This window comes from Centroberyx gerrardi, chromosome 12, assembly GCF_048128805.1.
Source record: "Centroberyx gerrardi isolate f3 chromosome 12, fCenGer3.hap1.cur.20231027, whole genome shotgun sequence".
Lineage (NCBI taxonomy): Eukaryota > Metazoa > Chordata > Actinopteri > Beryciformes > Berycidae > Centroberyx > Centroberyx gerrardi.
The window spans coordinates 31,056,137-31,078,414 of NC_136008.1; the positions used below are offsets into that span (position 1 = coordinate 31,056,137).

Here is a 22,278-nt window from a genome sequence, read left to right on the forward strand (position 1 = left end):
CTATATTTTTTGAGACTGAGGATGCTGGAGTTTTTTATCATCCTGTCCGAACATGTAATTATGCAGTGTGGAGAATATGAACAGGAAAGAGAACAAATAAGGATTCAGAAATATAATTCAGGATTTTACAATGAAAACAATAATGAATTTATCAAGTCGCACGTGTTGCAGAATTTTCTTTGATTTTATTTGTCAAAGTCTTTAGTCCACACTCCGAAGCAGAAGGTGGCGGTAATGCACTTATGATGCTGGTTGCCAGCTGCCCTTAAAAAACAAGAAGAAGAAGAAGAAGAAGAAGAAGAAGAAGAAGATGCCGCAAGAAGAGAGAGAGAGGAAGTTGTACAACAAACTACACAGGCGCTCGAAGAAGGTGGTCGTCCAGTCTCCAGAGTTGATTCATCTAGAAAGGTAACAGCTGACAGTTTCTGCATTCCTTCCCGTTTAAAACTGTTAAAGGCTATTTTGGTATCGATGTGCGTAACGTTCCCCATGTTATTTATCTTCATAGTCTGTCGGAACACAGACTATGACGATTTTATATGTAGCCTAAACTGAAAGTAGCCTGTATAGTAGGTAGGTCTCTTCAGCTGGCTGTGAAGATTGCCGAACCGCTGACACTTTATCAGAGCATCTCTGCCTTAAAACTACAGTCTACCCGTTCTCTCCTGTACGGAGAGAATGTTAAGCCATACACCATTCAAAAATGTAATGTTGCTAATCAGTAGCCTAAATGTGCATAACTGGTTATGTGCCTTCCTTGCAATACAGGTGAACACATAACGTACTGTAGCAACCCTGTTTAAATATGTGATTATGTTTACTGTCAGTTATGCCAGTTATGGGAGATGTTTATTAGCGAGTTTGTACCTCTCACCTGCTGTCTGCCAATCACCTGTGTTAGGGTGTTGAGTATACCTGTTGTTGGTTAGAGGCAGGGGGAGGCGGGTCAAGGAAGTAGGTTTTGGGGTCTTGTTGTTGTTCCGTCTCTCTGCAGCTGGAAAAAGCTAGGTTGTCTGGGAGAGCTTTTGTACGGCGTGGTTGCGGCCGACAGTAACCAAAGTATAGCCAAATAAATGCACTGAATTGCAAGATAATCATTTCTCCTGATTATTCAACGTATTGGGCCTTGACGGGACGCTACATTTGGTGTCAGAAGAAAAACTTGACGGGCTATTCGTCACCCTGCGTTAGCCATTAGCTTGAGTTTGGCGGCTAGCTGGCTTGTCGAGTTGGGGTTGCCTAGCTGCCGTGAGTTGGACAAGATGAAGGGGAGCGGGGCGCGCCCGAAGGTTAAGGAGGAAGAGGTGGGGAGCGATTATGCTTTGACGTCGTTGACGTGCAGAATCCCCGGCCAAGAAATGAAATTACAAGTAGAATACAACATGAATTTTATTCAAAATGAGCAAATCCTAAGCATTGGCATCACATCCCCCACCTGCCAACCCACCAACAATTTTTAAAACGTTTTTAAACTCTAGAGAAGAAATTGCTTAGAAAAAGCAATGTGAATGGCATGCAATACAATTCATATTACAAAGAGTATTAAGAAACATCATTGCAATAAATAAATTGCAAAAAAATGTTTTTTGTGTGGTTATTATGCAGCTCTAGTTTGTTGACAAAACTAAAGCCTTTCAGTGGAACGGTTGACGGGGCCAGTACTGCCTGGTCCAACATTATATGTCAGTCAATCATATTCACCACTTTAATTTGGTTGGTCAGGCGTCTAATAAGCAAATACGAGTGAAAATGAAAACAAGAAATTAATGGGGCTGGATGAAAGCAAAGTGCAGAAGCCCACTGAAAGCAGAGAGTTGGCTTTCTCTGCTGCAGGTTGCTACAACGAGACAGTGTGATAAACAAACTGTTGTCCCTTATCATTATCAGCAGGCCTCACACAGCAGACCCACCCTGACACATCACAGCAGCTACATATTCTATCCTCTACTATATTCTTATCTTTCATTATGCTCTATTAAAGCAGTATTTGCTTTGTGTGTCTGTATGTGTGTGTGTGTGTCTGTGTTTGTATGCACAGAGTGAATGAAGACAGTAGCGGTTCTAGGAGGAGGGATTGGGGGTCTGGCAGCATCTTATTACCTCTCAAAGAGCTCCCAGGTTACCAAGGTAACACACACACACACACACACACACACACATACACACACACCACTTGTTAGTCCAGGTACTGCAGGTGTTGGAACCCTATTGTTTTTATTTGGATTATTCTTCTCATTAGAGTGGCCTTTTATTGTGACCAGCCCAAGGCACACCTGTGCAATAATCATGCTGTTTAATCAGCATCTTGATATGCCACACCTGTCAGGTGGATGGATTATCTTGGCAAAGGAGAAGTGCTCACTAACACGGATTTGAACAAATTTGTGAACAAAATTTGACAGAAATAAGCCTTTTGTGTGCATAGAAAATGTCTTAGATCTTTTATTTCAACTCATGAAAAATGGGAGCAAAAACAAAAGTGTCGCGTTTATATTTTTGTTCAGTATAAAATGACAAAACACAAATAAGACTTTAGACTTATGCATGTAAATAAATAATACACTATACAGGACAAGGTTACAGTATAGTGCTGCTTAAAGACTATATAAAATGTAAATATTGTAAATGATGTAAATAGACTGCTATGAACATGACTTGCTTTTATGCTATACATGAACTGCAGGCTACACAACAGTGCTAACAACTGAGCTAGCAAAATGACATGAAGAAACAATGATGAGCTGCTTATGTTACACAGCATTACAAAATGTCACTAAATATACATACATACGTAGCTAAATAATATGAATAATACAACTCATAAGCAAAGGGTTAGGGTTTACATGAGCAGATGGTAGATTTAGCAGACAGATATAAACAATGCTTTACAGCGGTTTACACCATGTATGATACTGATAAAATGGCGAAACAAACTATGACCTGAGTCAAGGTTGAAACTCAAGCAATGAGAAACAAGGAAGAGGCTATCTCTTAAAGTGACCTTACTTAATGACAATTAACCTTCTTTGCTGTACTAGAAAATGGCCAATAGGTGGTGCACAACCCTAGAAAATTAAGTGTAACATGACACCTATGGTGACCCACTACTCAGGCAATGTCAGCCACCCATGTTGGCCAGATGGTGGCACTATGGATATCTTAACATATCCGTCAATAACTCTTGAACCATTTGTCCTAGCTTTAAAATTGTTCTTTCTTCATATTCCTTACATTCAGCTGTACAAGACAGCTATTCATATTATTTTTAATATTTTTTTATTCATGTTTCTATTGAGAGGGGGGCACTAGTGTGTGCTTGAACACTGGTGTTTGCTTGAACACTGGGGTGTGCTTGTGTGACGCAACTGGAGCTCCACAAAGCTGTCCGTGTGTCTGACTCTCCCCCTTTTCATGGGGCTGTGAACTACGATCACCAACGTGGCCTCTGCATGCCTCCTGTAGGGCCAGGAACATGCCCTTGTGAACAGAACCTCTCCAGCCCTGGCACAGCACACTAGGTAGCGCGCCTTTTTCTTTACCACCTGCGTGCGAGGAGGTGTAGGTTGACCTCACTGCACTGCATGGAGCACAAATGGCTTCTTATCTCTCGCATCCTTGAGCTTCGGTGGTTTTCTCTGACCCTGGTCGGCGGCCTGGGGCTGGGGCTGACGTTTGGGGATCTGGTAGACTGGTGGTTGGGGCTATGGCCTGTGCGTCGGTCATGGTGTTGGAGGGGCGGGGGGTTGCACTTTCCTGGGGAGATGCAACTGAAGTGATTCACCTTCCCTCTTTTTCCCACGGCGCAGCCGAGGGCATCGCGAGGCAAATTCAGGTCAGGTGGTCAGTCAGTCAGGTAACGCTTTAGTGAGATGTCGCTTCGTGAGATGGCCTCTAGAGGGCGTCTGTGGCGAAGAGATGCAGTGTTTCCCATACAGAAGCAAAATCAAAAGTTGGTCAATGTAGAGAAATTGATCTAAATCAATCTCTAATGCGCCTGATGTCACATCACATCATGTTTGTCATTTGGAGATACACAGACAGCAGACCAGCAGCATTGAACTCAATCCACAGAGTCTGCCGGTGTGAAAACAACAGTGAAACTTAACATTCCACCATTTGCTGAACTCGCCTATGTTAGTAACGGTATTTGTAAACGATAACCCGATAACACGTCTTCTGCTGCCCTTCAAACATTAACGGTAGGTAACATATTCATAGTATTCTGTTACATCACCACACAGCCATCTTGGTAGGAGGGTTAGGTGATTGTAATAAATTAACAGATGATTACAGTCAAATGACAAACACAGCCAATTAGCTGTGTGTGTTGTAAAGCGCCATCTTGGTAGGAAATCCATGTGACATAGGAATACTATGAATAGCCCACCTTGTGGTATTTAACTAACGTCAGTGGAATTATGTGTCGCAGTGCTTCAGTGCATTGAATTGAATTGAATTGAACTGAACACACATGCCGTGGGTCTGTACAGGATCTGTGCTTGTTTTAGTAGCCACCACAGGCACGTCCAGGATCTGGGTCTTCTCCTTTTTAGGGACACGCAAGCAGAGGTCCGTGACCACACACAGTTCTTCCCACAGTACTGGTGTGGGTGAGGTCGCCATGCCTTCCTCCAGTTCAACCTGGTAGGCCAAAAGCAGTGAGGATGCATTCAGGGCCCTAACAGACATGGCCACCACTTTACAGCCTTTTTCAGTCATAGAAGACTGAAAGCAGTCTGCTTTGGAGGGGCAGAATGGGGCCCACCAAAGTCATGGTCGATTTCTGCATAGGGTGGAGGTGGGATTCCAGGAGGGGTTCCAAAGGTGGCAGTTGAGAGAATCCACTGCTTTCCATGTTGGCCCAGCCCAAAGCAGACCCTCCCTGGATGGGGTTCTTAGCGGAGAATGGATTGCTCCATGACCGGGTATCCTCCTCCAGGCATTCGGGAAACACGGCAGTAGCTGTCTGGCCAAGCATTAGGCCCTCGTAGCGAGATGTGTTGGTCTCCTTGAGGATGTTAGGCCAGTCCAAGCTTTTCAGTGGCTCTTTGGGAGACATCATGCATGTCCACGCTAGTGGTTGGGTTTGATGGCACCGCTGCATTCACCCCCAGAATCTTTGCAGCTTGTGATGGCAGAAAAAAAGTTTTGACGTCATCATCCTTGTCCTCTTCAGAACCAAGGGTAATGGACTCATCCCCTGATTGATTCAGGGTCATTGTCCGTGAGCTTACTGAGTTCAGCCGTGAGGCCAGCATCAGCTTCGTATATATGTTCACTTAATTGAACATATGTTATTTTTCTAATGCTGTTGCTATTCTGTATGCTCAATTGTTACAGCCTTAGGGACTGTTCGTTATTTATGAGAGGGGAGGGGGTGGTGCAAAACGGGGGAGGCACGTCAAATAATTTTTTAAGCACTGGGGAGGGACTTATGCTTTTTATTTTGGCTTTAAGGGAGGGACATACAACTTTAAATGGTTGTATTTTGTATTTATTTTAAATACGTTTTTTCTTTTCAAAATACGTGTTTTACCGCTGTATGGTGACAGGACTCACTAAACTTGGTATCTCCCACCCCTACCTTAACCTCATTGGACCTCACGTCCGACTCATCAGCAGTACGGAGATAGCTCCCGGTGGACAGCCATAATACCCACATGGGTTTGTGTCGTGTCCGGGCTCATATTCTTCAGTCTCTACAGGAAAGACACTGGCTTCATGTATAAACGTTGCGCACGTAGAAAAAGGTTGAACAAAAAAAGCTTTGAACTTTGAACTTTCACATCTGCTGTTTGCGCTGCACGGAAGAGAGAATAGGCTTTCTGGTGTAGGGCTCTGGTTCTGTCCAGGGTCTGGCTGCTATGCTAGCCTGTGCATGTTCACTCCATTTTAGACAGTACAGCTACAGGTCTACTGGTCTTTCTCACAGAAGCGGGTGGGGAAGAATGGCGTGTGTGTGGTGAGTAGCATGATTAGCAAGATTACTCTCTGGTGGTGGAGAACATAACGGAATGCGCAGCGCTAGAGATCGCTTTAGATCAGTTTCTACATATTGACCAAGTTTTGATTTTGTGGCAGCGTGTGCTAATATAAATAAGCCTATGTATGGGAAATGTTGAAAACAATAGGTTGCCTGGCCTATGAGTATCATAATTATTATAACAATAATAACAATAATAATAGCAATTACAATAATAAAAGCAATAATAATAATAATAATAATAATAATAATAATAATAATAATAATAATACAAAAATGTATTTTATTATGCTGTCATTATATGATTAGCATTGATTATAAATAGAACAATATCATTATTATTATTATTATTATTAATAATAATAATAATAATAATAATAATAATAATAATAATAATAATAATAATAATAAATATTATTTTTTTAAGTACAAAAACAGAGAGCTACCCAGCCCCTAACAAAACGAGTAAAGAGAAATATACAACATATGAAAATAAAAATGAAGAAAAATTATTACATTTAAAATAAAATATATACATCTACAGAATATTGTATATATTGTACATATTGTGTGTATGTATGTATGTATGTATGCATGTATATATATTCTTAATTGAAATGCTAGAGTCTGCCCCCCCTCCTTTTCTCTCTAGGTTATTCTATTGGAGTCCAGTGGTCGGTATGGAGGTTGGTTGTGGTCCACCAGGAGGTCAGATGGGGCAGTGTTTGAACATGGACCCCGAGCAATCCGACCTGCTGGGGCAGTAGGATGCAACACACTGAATATGGTGGGTTATACCAGAGTCATGGTGAATAATACCAGAACAGCGGAGTAATGATGGGTTATACCAGAGTAACCGTGGGTTATAGCAGAGTCATGGTGATCAAAATCTATGTGTGTTTGGAAATGTGTGAGGAAAGATATGCCGAGGAGGTTTCTACTTACAAAGTTTTATTCTTTATGCAAAGTCATTTTAAGTAATTACAGACCTCATATTAACAACAAAGTGTGTTTCAGTCCATTTGTAAGCCTATTGATAATAACCATATTAACAAAGCTAGGCCTGTATGAACAAATTCATAGGGAATTCTATTCAATTGGAAATGTGTTTAGCTGATTGATTAAAGTGATTAATTATGATAAAAAAGACCCATTATCGTGCATTTGCTGTTACTGGAGCGGCCTTGAGGACCATAAAACTGTATGTTAAATTCCAATATTCTGCGGTATAGCAGACTCAAATAAAAAGAGGCTTCTGTGCTATTGCTGGCCTGCCAAACATCACAGGAGCAATAGCCTGTGCGCATCAAAGCACCGTCTCCTGGGGGCGTCTGAGCATGCGCGAGTAACACAACACTGGGGTGTGGAGGCGTTTAATGTTTGGCATGCATCGTCAAATAACTTGATATAAAGTTCAAATGTTTTCATGATTTTGATTTGAAAACTAAAGTGGGACACTACGACTTCAACTTATTACTAAGCTGGAACAAATATCGCCCACATTGGCTGATCGGGAGACCAGATCGCCTACGATGGCTGATCCTGATCTGGCGACTGAGACGTCCAGCAGGCCCAATCTCTGTCAAACTACCTCCGATAAACGGGTTAGGGTTAGGGTTAGCTAACCCAAGCTCGCCTGACAGTTATCCGCCTATAGAAGTTAAAAACCACCTGCTGGCGTCTATTGAAGCAAGGCTCCAAAAGCTGGACATATTAGATGAGTTGCGGCAAGATGTGCAAGAACTAAAACTATCTAATCTGAGTTCATATGGGCATCACTAGATGACTACAAAAAGAAGACTGATACCCTGGAAACCATGGTCACCGCTCTAGAGGCAATGGTGAAGGAGATGAAAGCCGTTAACGGCCAGATGAAGGAGCTTACCTCTAGCGCCATGTGGGAGAATTTGGTCTTCTCAGGAATAGCAGAAATTCCAGGTGAGGATGTGGAGACAATACTGAGGCAGTTTTTCAGCAAGGAGTTACAGATGGATGCAGAGATTGTGAAAATTCCAGTTTGACCGCGCGCACAGAATTCAACACAGCCGTGAAAGTCAAGGAAAGCCCTGTTTGCTGGTGGCGAAGTTTGAGCATTTTAAGGATAAAGCTCTCGTTAAAAGTTTCAGCAATCGCCTGGCAGGAAAGTCATATGGATTGAATGACCAATTCCCCACAGAAATTGTAGCAACAAGGAGAAAACTGATCCCCAGGCCCGGACTGGCCATCGGGAGCACCGGGAGTTTTCCCGGTGGCCTGGCCTGCTAAATGGCCCGCAGATTAAAAAAAATAAATACATTTTTTTTTGTCCAGGCCAGTGTTTCTAGTTGCGGCGGCGCGATAGCAAAGATGCTCTATACACAAGCTGCGCCAATGGTATGAAATACACTTCCTGTCTCCTAAGTGGGCGCGGTTGCCTCTCCCCCCCCACCTCGTTTGGAAGTGTTGTGAACGCTGCGCGCTGTGACGAATGCCCACGTGGCCAATAGAAACGAGGCAGCCAGCCAGGCACGGAAGGCTAAAAGCTGTTCTGTTTTGGCTCTACTCAAGCTCTACTCAAGCATAACTGGTGCTTGAAGGTGGACGGTGGAAAAAAGAGGAAGGGTGGAGCAGAGAGGGAGAGAGAGAAAAGAAGAAAGGCCCTTGCAGGAGATGCCGCTAAATGCGGCAAAATCGACAAAATGTTTTCATGCACGGGACCACCAGGTTAGTCAGTGATAAAAATAAACATGCTAGCTAGCTAACGTAGCTAACGTTACCGATGCATCATCATCGTCCCCTGTCAAAAGCCCAGTGTTAAAGCTGCCAAGAAACTGGACAATCAATAATAAAAGTGGTTGTTCCCCTTTCTAATTTCCTCAAAAACATTGGTGGCATAATTGGCATATCTAGTCTAGTTAATGTGATCAATATTATTTGACAATTCATGCGTTTTGTTGAAAATTTCAGTCAGTGAGCTCATAATTTATATGTACCTTTTGGTTTTATTTGAGGTTCATAACAGTACATTGTACTAAGCAGTTGTTGGCTCATTAGTTTGTGATTCACATGCACTAAAATTCACCAGAATGCAGGAAATGAAGTCTTTGTAACTAAAATGTTCCTGGTGGGGGACCCCCAGACCCCCGCTTAAAAAGTGGCCTGACTGGGGCTATATTTCGCGCTATATTTCCCAGCCTGAATGATTTTCCCAGCCCGGCCCTGCTGATCCCTATAATGAAACAGCATCGTGAAAAGAAAGATATGGTAAGACTTGTTGTAGATAAACTATGCATAAACGGCAGAATCTTCAAGGATAAGGAGATCACTCCATGGCTGTTTGATTCCAGTTAGATTATCAACAAGGACAATTTCATAGACATTACGTTGGAATGTTTCTATTATTTGGCCCGTGTAAAAAGTTGGTCTTTTTCAATTGTGGACATAATAGACTTAGTGGTACTACGTGCGAGTCTGCTGGTAAGGTGCCACAAAATTTACATACCCAGTCTAGGCTTATAGGATAAAGTGTTACATGTTATGACAAATCAATGCCAACTTAGGGACAACACCTAGATCTACTATCACCCATGTATGTCATGTGGTATAGACCTTAGCAAGGAATATTTAATCTATAAGTAATGGCTGGGACAGCTGTCCCTGTTCTACCACAGGCCTACTTGAATATTGTCATACCATGGCCCTTTAATCTCCCTGCTTTAAGGAAGTCATAGAATTCCTCAAGTATTCCTCAAGGAAAATGGAAAAGGAAAAAAAAGTGGTTTTGCTTGCCATATTCGGTTGAATTTGAATTTGACTCAGACTCAATGATGGCCTCTCAGTTTACATATTTGTTAATGTCTCTCTCATCAAAAATATTCTTTAAAAAATATAATCAAGTGGTCTTTAATTTTATATGGAATAACAAACCTGAAAAAATTAAGAGGAAATATTTATATAACTGTTGGGATGAAGGAGGAGTGAAGTTAATCAATCTTGAGGCGCTAAATCTGTCTTTAAAAGCATCGTGGTCACAGAAAACATATTGGAATTCAGATTGGAGCTCTTCAAGATCCCTCTGTGACACTCATTCACTATTTAAGTATAAGCTTTTTCCATTTGTTCAGCTTTTGGCCTGGAATAAAGACGTGAAAAATGCTGGAAGAAAACTGTTGGTATAGACCATCAGTGAAAAATTATCTCTGGCTTAAAAGAAAAAAGATACATTTTTATATGTATAATTTTTTCTTGAAGGCTTATGATATAAATGTAAGGCAGGCAAATTTTACTGTTACCCTGGAGACAGGTGTATAGTTTGATTTATAACTCTATTATAGATACTAAGACACAATATTTTCAATTAAAAATTCTATACAAAATACTCCCAACAAGAAAAATGCTTTTTATTTGGGATATAGAAAAGGATGGTTAGTGGTACATTCAGTTGTATTAACCATGTGCCCTCAAACAATAATACTTGGTGACTTAAGAAATGTATGTCCTGGTATTTTAAACACTGTTATATTACTGGGTAAAAGAAATATTTTTGAATTGAAAGGAAAAGAAAGTTTGACACTGCCTAGTTTTCTTTCTTTTTTAAAGCATTACTTTATATTAGAAGGTATCATTGCAAATAGGCAGGGAACAGTTAAAGAATATGATAGAAAATGGATTAGTTTAAGTCCAAGTTTATCAGAATGATGATTATTTTTTCTTTTTCTATTGTAATGTAGCGGGTCTTATTATTATTATTATTCTATTGTAATGTAGCGGGTCTTATTATTATTATTATTATCAGTTTATTTTATTATTATTTTTTGTTCCTGTTTTATGGTGTTTGTTTATGGTATGTTGTATGTTTTATGTTCTTTATTTTGAATGTTATGTTGTATATGTTGTTATTGTTGAATATAAAAAAAAACCCCGCTCCAAACGCATTTCCCCTATTTAAATTGCAAACCGTACCACTCCGTAAACATTCAATTAAACCTGCAATAAGCGATTTCAGACCCTATAACTAATACTGAAACTACCATGTGCTATGTGGAGATTTTCGTGAGACGTTATAATGTAAACAAATAGCCACACACGCTCCTCCCGGCCCATTCAGTAGATCGTCTCCTCCCTCGCTGTTTGAAAGCAGTGCTCTATCCCCTCCAAATCCTTAAAAAAAATTCTCGTCATGGCGGAATCGATGAAGCGAGTGACCTTGTTAAACTAGTAAACTTGCTACATACCTCTTCACTTGTCATTGTGGGACATGTAACCTTCACCGGGAGAAAAATATGGCAAAGCAAGACTGTTACCCGGCGACACTTCTCAGGTATGTTTATTTTAGCCATTAGCCTTTATGCACAGTTTGTCCTGAAGGGCTTCTGTCGCCTAGTAGCGTTGCTGTGTGTTTACAAATGTGTTGCGGTTTCTGTCACCCTCTAGTGGTCAGAAAAAAATCGCTTTGTGTAGCTTTAAATTAACCAGAGTCGTAAGACTAACTAGTTTGTCTCTACTTGATAGAGGTTATGCCTTTACCACGTGGCTAATGACACATCTGATAAACCTTCAGACCCCTCTGCACCGATCATATAATTATATGCGCACTCGCTCCGCCACAGAGCACACCATACTGTGCTGGAAGGCGGATGGAGGTGCTTGGACACTGCGGGAAGAAAGCTCCTGTCAACAGCTACAGTCAAAACCAACAGTATTATTATATAGCCAAAAGTCTCTCCATATTATTCCCCCAATCCTTTTGACAGCACCCTGCCCTCCACCTGGAACTAATAAACTGCATCTATTTCGAGTTAGACAATGGCCTAAGCTTTTTAGATTCTGTTAGTTAAACCGTTTCTTTTTAATTTCATTCAAGGTGTGTGTTTCTGCAGCATTGACAGCATCAGCAATTTCTTGCCATGTTTTTTTTCTCGGTTGCTGTCACTCCACTGCTTACACTTTTAAAAAGTTTTTTTTCTCTCACTCCTGACAACATTTCTGTTTCAGAGTTTGAGTTTTTCTTCTTGGGTCTCTTTGCCATTCACCACCGTTCCAATAGTGCTTTCCATTTGTGCACGGCCCTTCAGTCAGCAGGCCTTTTATGGGGTAGCCAGGGCGTCTACCTATGCTAATCAGCATCAACAGGCACGGCCATACAATGTAGGAACAATTGGCATTTATCATCAGATACACCTGGGATATGCAAAAATCGAGACTGAGCATGTTTCATGAATCCCACATTGGTTTTTCATAGACATGTTTCTTAAGAACAAAAGTAAGAAAAATGTTAAAGTTTTGTGAATGAGGCCCAATGATTCCAAATCCAAGATCCTTCTATTCGGCCCTCCTTGCTCCACCAGTCCCTACCACTCAAAACTTGGCTGTCTATCCTCTAATATCTCTGTTTGACTGTCTCTGTCCAGGTGTATGACCTGGGTCTTGAGAGTGAAGTTCTACCAATCACCTACAGTCATGTAGCTTCCAAGAACAGATATTTGTATGTTAATGGACAACTTCACAAGATGCCTTCAGGAATAAGGTAAGACGATACTGGACAACACTGAGTAATAGCTGGCCAAATATAAGCCGAAGACACAACCTTAAATATGTTTGACATCTAAATTTTGGACACAGTGAACAATTTTTTTTAGTTTGACTTGGAAAATAGTAGGATTGCCAGTATGTGACTAAACATGACTTTACATTAGTTATATGGATTTTGAGGCTATAAAAAGTTTGTAAATATAAGTGCTGTGCATTCGTGATGGCTTCAGAAAGTTCCAAAAAGCTTCTCCTTCCTTCTTCAAATCAAACTCTATAGGAACATATAGGACTATACCCGAAAATTGTGGTGGTCAAATGGATTGTATTTTTATGTAGTCATCCAATTATATAGTGGTTCTCTTCATAGGATGGCTTGTTGGTAGTTTTTGTAACTAACAAGTCTAATCTAAGTATAACAGTGATTTGTTGTACACAAGTTACCCTAAGTGCTGGTGGAAAATAACCAGTAAACTAATATGCTTCTGTGTTGATGGACAGGATGCCGAAAGCTAAATAACCAACTCTACTTGAATCACTCGTTAGGCTGCGGACACTAGACTATGTTTAGACAAGACAGGGTAAATTACACTTAACAATAAAACTGAGATTATCCTGCTGACTCCTGAAATGTCACTGGCATCAGGACCTCTAATCTCTTGAATTTGCCCTATACAATGTGAGTTAATATGCACTGAAAAAAGCAAAGAAAAAACAAAAAAAATCATTTTAACGAAGCCTTATCTTGAGATACCCTGTCAACGTTCTCTGTACACTTTTCAATAGACCTGGAGGAGAATAGGCTTCACCATTAAAAAAAGGAAATGGTAGTTAGCCTAAAAGGCCAATTTTTCCCCCTAATGTTTTTTTCCCTTCTGATTGTTGGGATGTCCAAATATGGTGTTTATCAGCCCAATAATTCTCCTGTGTGATCCCCAGCCTTAGTATTTGGCTAATAGTAATCTCTGAGAGTCACGCTCTCTGTCTGTCCCTCTCTTATTCTCTCTCTTTTTCTCCAGTGGACTTTTCCGGACACTCCCTCCCTTCTCTCGTCCCCTCCTGCTGAGTGTTGCCATGGAGATGCTGGTGAAGAAAGGTGATAAGGAGGACGAGTCAGTCCACTCGTTCATCTCCAGGAGGCTGGGGAAGGAGGTGAGAGGAGGAGAGTAAATATTGTCTCATAACATTTTCTGAGTCATAATTGTCTTCATTCAGATTTTTCTCAAATTATCGTGATATCAAACTGTGAACCCAGTATCATGTATCGAAACAAACCGTTGTATTGTTACATCCCTGTAATAGACTGATAAACAATGACACCATTCATTTTAATAGTCAATTTTAGTAGATTAACACCAACTAGATAGAGTAAATCATAATACATTGTTTTTGCTCATCAGCTGTAGTACTTGCAGTACCACTGTTACATGGGTCAGAATAGACATGATGCTGCATTATGTCGTGTAATTTCTTCAATTAGCAAGCTCAGTTGACTGCTGTTGATTGTTCTTTTATTTATGTGCACGGGAAGAAAGTCATCACTCTAGCAGTGAAATGGTCCTCCCCAGACACTTGGTACCAGTTGGTATATGTACTTTGCTCTGGGAGGAGCTAACGGAGGAAGTAGTGGAAACGTACATACAACCAGCCTGTAGTGACACCTGCAGGCCTAGCAGCGCACAGCTTATATTTACAATTCCTCCACATTCCCCCCTTTTTGGTCATATAGATCAACTTAATACATTCATATTTATACAGAGTAAGATACCATCCTCCCTGTAGCTTAAAACTTTCATTCTAATATGTGGAAGTATAGTTTTCATAAAAGTAAAATGAGACAATAAAAAGTGAAAAGGGTGGAGTCATTCTCTTTGATAATAGATTGGCCATATATATTTACCATGAGGGTTGCAGAGGTCTGAGTGCAACAAAAAAAGATTACAGTTTTCAAACAGTAAATCATTACTAAAAACATCAGTACAGCATAGAGAATATAATGAAATAACTCTGTACCAAAAGCACCAAACTTATCTGAAAACCAATCAAAAATTGAGTAGGGTTTTGGTGAGTGGAGTTTTTTTGGAAATGTCATTAAGATGATCAATGATATGAGGTATTGTGACATTACTGTAGTCTGGAATATATGTACAACACTCTGAACTAATTACAGCACATGTTCCACCTTGACTAGCCAATAAATAATCTAACGCAGCTTTATTCTGAAGAGTCATCATTCTAATGGAGGCTAATTCAACGTTTATTACAGATATCTCTTCAGAGGTAGTATTGGCCAATTCTTCAACTAGGACAGATAGATCAGTAATCTGGTCCATAGCAGACATGACTCCATAGATAACTGGGTGATATTGATACATTGGCATACGGTCGTAGGCACAGTAATAATGTTCATAATCAGTGTCTTTGTTCCAAATAACTGTACAATTAGCTATTTCTCCAACAAAAGGACTTGCACCACCTCCTGAAATGCACCAAGGTATACTAACCTAACTCTGAGAGATAGCAATAGGAAGGGGCCTCTTATCATACTGACTACGAGGTGGCAGAGAAATTTTTTTACAAACAATAATCCATTTTGTTTTTCAGTGAGACCATTGGGATGGTGGTGGTGTGAGCTATAGATAGTAAATGACAGGGAGTGATCGGTAAAGCCATCATAGGGAGACCTGTGGTGGAGTGAAGGATCAGTCCACAGACGTAGCAGTTGGTCTTGTTAACCATGATTGAGATAGAAGTTATTGCGATGTCCTCCATATTTGGATTCTTGTCTTGGGTCTTTGTTAAAGGAATAGTTCACCCAAAAATGAAAATTCAGTCATTATTTACTCACCCCCATGCCAGTAGAAAATCGGGTAAAGTTTGTTAGTCCATACAACAGTCCTGGAGATCCCCGGAAGAAGTACATTGCAGCGTTCTCCAAAACAACTGAAGCTGCTGGAGACCTGTCTTCAGAGTTAAAAAAAAAAAAAACATAAAATAACCATAAAATGGCTCCATGCAGCTCTTACAGCATAAGACAAAAGATCCCAAAGTGACTTGAAAAGACCGACATTTACACCATTATTTAGCTGAAATCACCACTCTAGCTGTTGATTGCAAAAAACGTCACATTTGCGCGCAACCGGCCTCAATGGGTTGAATTACCAGAAACGACTTCCGGTTTGGCTGTTTAGCCTTCAAAATAAAAGTGCGAGATTTTAAAATAGGTAGAGTATTTCTACCTATTTTAAAATCTCGTTTTAAACCAATTATTTTCTATTTAATTGTCAAATTCAATAAGTGAGCACCCATATTAATGTTTGATGTCATAATAATAATGAAAAATGCCATAAAATGTGCCATTTTTAACTATAAACGCTGCATGTATTACACTGTGCAGAATACATACAGAACAGAGACTAAAATGGACATCAAACATTAATATCTGCATGCTGTTTAAGCACCCAGGTTGAAATGTCATCAGGCCCACTTGCTTTTCAGGTACTGAGACTAATCAGAGGCAGTTTCACTTGGCCTATGTTGCAGAGATCGTTCTGTACAGCGGGTTGAGGTAAAGGAAAAGTAGAGAGGGGTGTAGTTTTAGTCCATGCTTCTGCAAATAAACTGTTCAGGGTACTGGCAACTTTATTGTCCTCAACTCCTTCAATGCGTATTTTCCCATCCGATGATTTAGCTTGTCTCAGGCCCTTATTAATGAAATCCCACCATTGTTTTTTTTTTTTTTCTTTAGATCCTGTATTCCATTTTTGTAGTACTTTTTCTTTGCATCATGTATGAGTCTCTGGACTGAGTTCCTAATTTTCCTCCATTTTGCTGTTTTTCCCCATTTGTTATAGGCCTTTTGTCTTTTCTTTATAGCATACTTTATTTTATTTTAGTAAGTAAGTAGTAAGTAGTAAGTCTCTACCCAACAAATTAATTGGAGATGTTGAAGTTAATAGCAAAGAATACTTAGTGGTAAATGGATGTATTGTTGATGCTATTGTTGCAGAAGCAGATAGTGGAGTGTGCTGTGGCACTCCAGATATTCCTACAGGTAGCACATCTTGATCTGAAGACTGTAAGGGCACATCTGTAGGACTTACAGATGAAAGTGTTGCTCCTGTATCCACTAAAAAAACAGAACAGAATTACCATCAACATCCAAGTTTAGTGTTGGTTCCTCCTTAAATCCTGTAAAATGCAAAACACATTCATTGCACTTCTCTATTGATATACCTGCTGGCTCCTCTATTGTTCTTCTCTTCTGAAAGGGGCTATTCACAGTGAAATGAGCAGTAGGGACAGGCTTTTAATCGCTATGGGGGCAATTCCTAGCCCAGCACCCTAATTGGCCACAAACGGTCACTCTCTACATTTACACCCTGTTGCTTTGGAATTGCTCCACCCCTTTCTCTTTCATCATAAAACAAAATGGAGGGATTGCTGCAAGCTCATGAGACATCAGAGGCTGCGGTCGAATAGTCTTCTTTGCTTAGGAAGGTTCCTAACTGAGTGAAATGACCCGAAAGTACCTAAGTGGCAGCCATGATAAGAGCTGTTCGAATTATCTAAATGCTAAGGAAAGGTGCTTCAGTGCTTCCTTACTTAGCTCCTTTAGCATAGGATAGACTGGACCATCCTTTACGAAAGGAAAGGAGATAATGCCGTCCCACAATTCCTTGCGGCAGCAACATTTAAAGCGAAGCACCATTCGGCCGTTCACGAAAACAAACGATCATGACCGACAAGGGACGCAGATCATCATGCAAGTTACCGTTGCTTATTAAGCATTTTCCATCTTATGCCATAACTTGCTAATATGCTTATATGTTTTGAACTTTCAACAATATGTTAAACCCATAGGCGAACTATGAATGTTACGCTGCTGTTGTAAAATGATCAAAGTGAAGTTAATGTTGTAGCGTAACCTATGCTCAGTTTGCATTAGTTATTTCTTCATTCTGAGCGTTGTTGTATTGCCAGCCTTTAGGAATATCATTAATTAATTTTACTTCAGTCACAGATGCTGAAACCCTTGCCTTAATAAAGGCCTGTATCAGCCACTGGTACCATTCCAACCTGCTTCAAGCACGCAGTGGTCCAGCCCCTCCTGAAAAAACCCAACTTAGACCCCACTTTGCCTAGTAACTTCAGACCAATCTCTAAACTTCCATTCCTGTCAAAGGTTCTTGAAAAGGTCATTATCTGTGAATTGCTGCCCTACTTACACCAAAACAACATCTTGGAAAGATTTCAGGTTTTAGGGCTTACCATAGCACAGAGTCTACCTTGTTGAAAGTGTCCAATGACCTGCTCCTCTCTATCAACTCCGGTGACTGTGCTGTCCTGATTCTTCTTGACCTCAGCGCAGCGTTCGATACAGTGGATCATGACATTTTAATTGACTGTCTCCAGTACGGGGTTGGTGTTGGTGGCACTGCCTTGACCTGGATCACATCCTACCTCAGCAATAGAAGTTTCTCCGTCAACATAGGCAATTTTTCCTCTCCCCCAGCTAGTCTCTCCTGCGGGGTCCCACAGGGTTCCATCCTAGGTCCCATTCTGTTCTCTATTTACATACTTCCCCTTGGTCAAATCATTCAAAAGTACAACATTTCCTTCCATTGCTATGCAGATGACACACAGCTCTATCTCCCCCTGAAACCAAATGACCGGTGCAATCTAAACAGTCTCATGGACAGTCTGAAGTTGTCCTGTTCGGCCCCCCTGACTCCATCAAATTGATCGTCAACAGCCTAGGCAACCTGTCCACTCTTGTTAAACCCTATGTCAAAAACCTTGGTGTGATATTTGACTCCGCCTTTAAGTTTGACAAGCAGGTCAATGCAGTAGTAAAAGCCAGTTTCTTCCAGCTTCGCACTATTGCCAAAATCAAGTCTTTTCTCTCATTCAAAGGTCATCCATGCCTTTGTATCCTCCCGCTTAGACTATTGCAATTCCCTGTATACTGGGATTAGTCAGTCGTCCCTGTCCCGCCTGCAACTGGTCCAGAACGCCGCTGCCAGGCTCCTGACGGGTACCCGGAAGAGAGACCATATTAGCCCTATTCTGGCCTCTCTCCACTGGCTTCCAGTGCGGTTCAGAATTGATTTCAAGGTTCTCCTGTTTGTCTTTAAAGCCCTGAATGGGCAGGCTCCATCTTATATCACAGACCTCTTAACCCCTTATTCCACCTCCAGGTCCCTCAGATCGTCTGACTTGGGGCTCCTGGCTGTCCCGCGTTCTAAACTTAAGCTCAGGGGTGACCGCGCCTTTGCTGTTGCAGCCCCTAGACTGTGGAATAGCATCCCCCTCTCTATCAGATCTGCCCCCTCCATTGATTCCTTCAAGTCCAGGCTCAAAACATACTTTTATTCTTTAGCGTTTGGATCCTCCTGATGTGGTTTGATATGTGCCTATGCCAATAAATCGATTTGTCGATTTGTACCCATGCGCTGTGTGTATTGACGCTTATGTGGGTGTTTTTGTTTTTAGTCTTTTTTGTGATTTTACTGCCTGCTCTGGTTTGTACAGCACTTTGGTCAACGTGAGTTGTTTTTAAATGTGCTTTATAAATAAATTTGACTCGACTTTGACTTGACAATCACATTTCAAGGTGTTTACTGAGTTGTGTGGTGGTTCTTAAGCTATTATATGCATAGGCTTATAATCAGATCATGATCAGCATATTAACCATAACACAGAAGTCTGTCTTTCAAGAAAAAGGGATATGAGACGTTTTTAGCCAGATGATGTTTTTAATTCAACGTTTGAAACTTAAGAATGATGATATGTACAGTAGTAGATTTGTAGGCCTAACATGTTATGCCTATCTTGCATGAATTTAACAATTATTTTCATACAATCATACTAATTGGGATTCATGTCGATAAATATGAGTGGACAGGAGGGTGAGCGTGAGCAACCATTCTCAATGTGACAACCATTTCGTTTCACTTTTGTGACTGGTAGCCTATATTCCTTTTTTATTTAAATTCCAAGCTTGGTGATGAAGCAATATTTTTCACCGGGTTGTCCACGTTTATATAGCCTGCATGAAACAACATGATAACAACGCACGGGGCGAAGTATCTAAGATGTGCTTTTAGTAGTCCATCATCGGAACATTGTTGTGTCACCACGGCAGACCCACGTCAATAACATCCGCTGTCGCATAATTACGTAGCCTAGTGTAAAGTGCAGTCGGATTATTTTAGCACCGCGGTTGTCTTTTCCTAAGCCTTTATGAATTCTCCTTCACAGCTTTCCTTGGCCTCATGACGTTTTCCAATGAGGTAAAGGAAAAGTGGTTAGGAATAGGAGTTAGGACGTATTTTTTTGACTATTCGACTGCAGCCACAGTCTCCACAGATACCCGTCTTTGCTTAGATACAGCAAGTAATCTTCGAAAGATCACATCTGAATCCATGTGCACCAATGGAAGTTTTCATGTGTGTGAATGTTGCACAATGTTTTCTGTTTTCAGGCTCCCGAAGCTCTTTGTTCCGCTAGATTTTGCCATGCGCTGCACAATAAACACAGCATTTTGTTTTGCACCATCTTGAAGGAAGCTTTTGCAACCTTTTCAGATGCAACTTGACCACTTGCCACTTACTGTGTCTCATGAGCTTGCAGCCGTCCCTCCATCTTTGGTTTATGATGATGGGAGCATGAGGAAGACAACAAAAGCTAACCTCGCCAAGAAACGGGAATCTGTAGTTGAGGAGACGCAACAAATGTCCAACATAACTGGAATAACAGCATATATCATTGATGTGATGGCTCTTCTGGCAGGGACTTCATGACTCAACCTTTAAGACATTTAATGACCTTGGTGAGTGTGTCTGGAAAAAGATCATGAACCAGTGGCTGTTTAGTAGTACTACAGATTTCAATCTCAGTCCCATCTTTTTGCACTCCTCGCGATCTTTCCAACGAGATGTCATGCATCACCATAGACCTCAGCATTGAAGAGTTAGACCTATGCGTAAACACAAGGAATTCTCACTCTGTTTTTTGATTTTACCATTACACGCTGCCTTTTTCGACTTTTGTATTGTTTCGCGTGTTTTTCACATTTACAGTGTCGAAGAAACGGCAGAAAACAAAGGTCATTGGAGGAGATGGATGTCGAGGATTCTACCAGTACAGATGATTAATCTGACTAGGAATATTGTTTTGATGAATATACGTCTAGTTTATGAGTAAGTACTTCTGTTTTTTTGTATTTTGAACAACCCTGTAGTACATTTTTGTTAGTTTGACCAACATGGCAAAGCTAAGCTACAACAACGCTTATTGTTTAAGTCGACTGCCCCCCCACCCTATCATCTGTTTGTGTAAAAGGACAAGCTAGCTGACGCATGCACATTGTTTGTTTGTAGTTCTGGGTATGTTTTGTTGGCATTTCATTACCGAATGTGATATTTTACTTCTTTACTTCTTTTTCGTTATTTTATGTTAGTGGTTCTATTACTTTTATGGCGTAGCCTGAAAACTTTGGCTGCATGGCGTAGCCTAGACGTGCACCTCCCCATATATATGCACACACATTTGATTATAGCTCAACGTGAGATTTCAGATTTTATTTTGTTATTTTCTTCACTGCTCACATGGCAAAGCCGAAACCTATTGTTTACATTGCATACATGGGGCTGGCCCACAATGCCATAGCATTGGTTTTGGTCAAATAAGTAAATTGTGTTTGTTTGTTGCAATTTGATTACCAAACCGATTTCATTTTCATTTCATATTTGTAAGTTTCACCAGCTCAACATAACCTTTGTTTACAAGGCCTCTCAGTTGCCAAACCCCCCCACAACATGCAATGGTTGACCATGTAAATAGCCTGAGTCAGCTGATTGTGTAGTAGGCCTATATATCATACTATACTACTATTATTACAATATTATTTGTGTTTTCTTATTGGCAATTATACATTTTTATCTTTTTTTTATTTTATATATCTAATTTTTACTTTTCATGTATGGATGTATGGATTATTCTGATAAAACTACTCCATTTGGAGACAAAATGATGCAATTAAGTTTTTATTGATTTTCATTTTATACTGTGCACAAAGGTGGAATCTGATGATGCACAGGTAAATATCATGGCCAAAGGCTGCATTGTAGTGGAAATCAGTAGTATTTTGTAGCCAGATTCCCTTCCAAGAGGTTAAAAAAAAACCCTGTTTGGCACGCTTTGTGTGGCCAAAATGGAGAGGCTGCCTGGACCTATCCTCACTAAAACCTTTGTAGAATTTATGTGCTTTCTTGTATTGCTATCTACTTTGGTGCAGTTGTAGTCAAGGAATTGCTGAATGGATTTAGTGGCATCTCTGTGCATTGGATCATTGCTATCATGTTATTATTAATATAGGTGGTTATAGTGTTATTTGCTGTCTAATTTAGGTTGTACAACTACTTTTCCTTAGATATCAACAGTTAGCAAATTACTGTTTACTCTCTTTCCATTTCTTTTTAGTTGCTTTTGAGTACAACTAATTTTGACTCATGTGGTCACTCCCAGCTGGCACATGTATTAAGCAGGTCATGTAATACATGTCCACAGGAACAGTCAAAACAGGGCTGCATCTCAAAACTTATGGAAATCTATTGGAACTCCCCATTTCATTTAGTCTTACATATTCTAAAAAAGTAATTTAAGTATTTTAAATACAAAAATTCTATGCCAAAATGTTGTGCTACAAATGACATTTTGTTTTTTTCACCTGGGTCAGATACAAATTACAAAATACTCAAAAGTAATTAAAATACGTATTTCAA

The 22,278-nt window shown here is 40.4% G+C and overlaps 1 protein-coding gene across 1 annotated transcript in view; it reads left to right on the top strand.

Annotated features, from left to right (window-relative positions):
* Positions 1 to 308: 308 nt before the first annotated feature.
* ppox (protoporphyrinogen oxidase) overlaps positions 309 to 22,278 on the top strand; it is a 57,029-nt gene continuing 35,059 nt past the window's right edge. Inside the window, exons 1-5 of the mRNA XM_078287367.1 lie at positions 309 to 408; positions 2,039 to 2,127; positions 6,636 to 6,770; positions 12,373 to 12,488; positions 13,510 to 13,642. Coding sequence (XP_078143493.1) covers positions 2,044 to 2,127; positions 6,636 to 6,770; positions 12,373 to 12,488; positions 13,510 to 13,642 — 468 coding nt within the window. The 5' untranslated portion in view covers positions 309 to 408; positions 2,039 to 2,043. The remainder of the gene's footprint in view (positions 409 to 2,038; positions 2,128 to 6,635; positions 6,771 to 12,372; positions 12,489 to 13,509; positions 13,643 to 22,278) is intronic.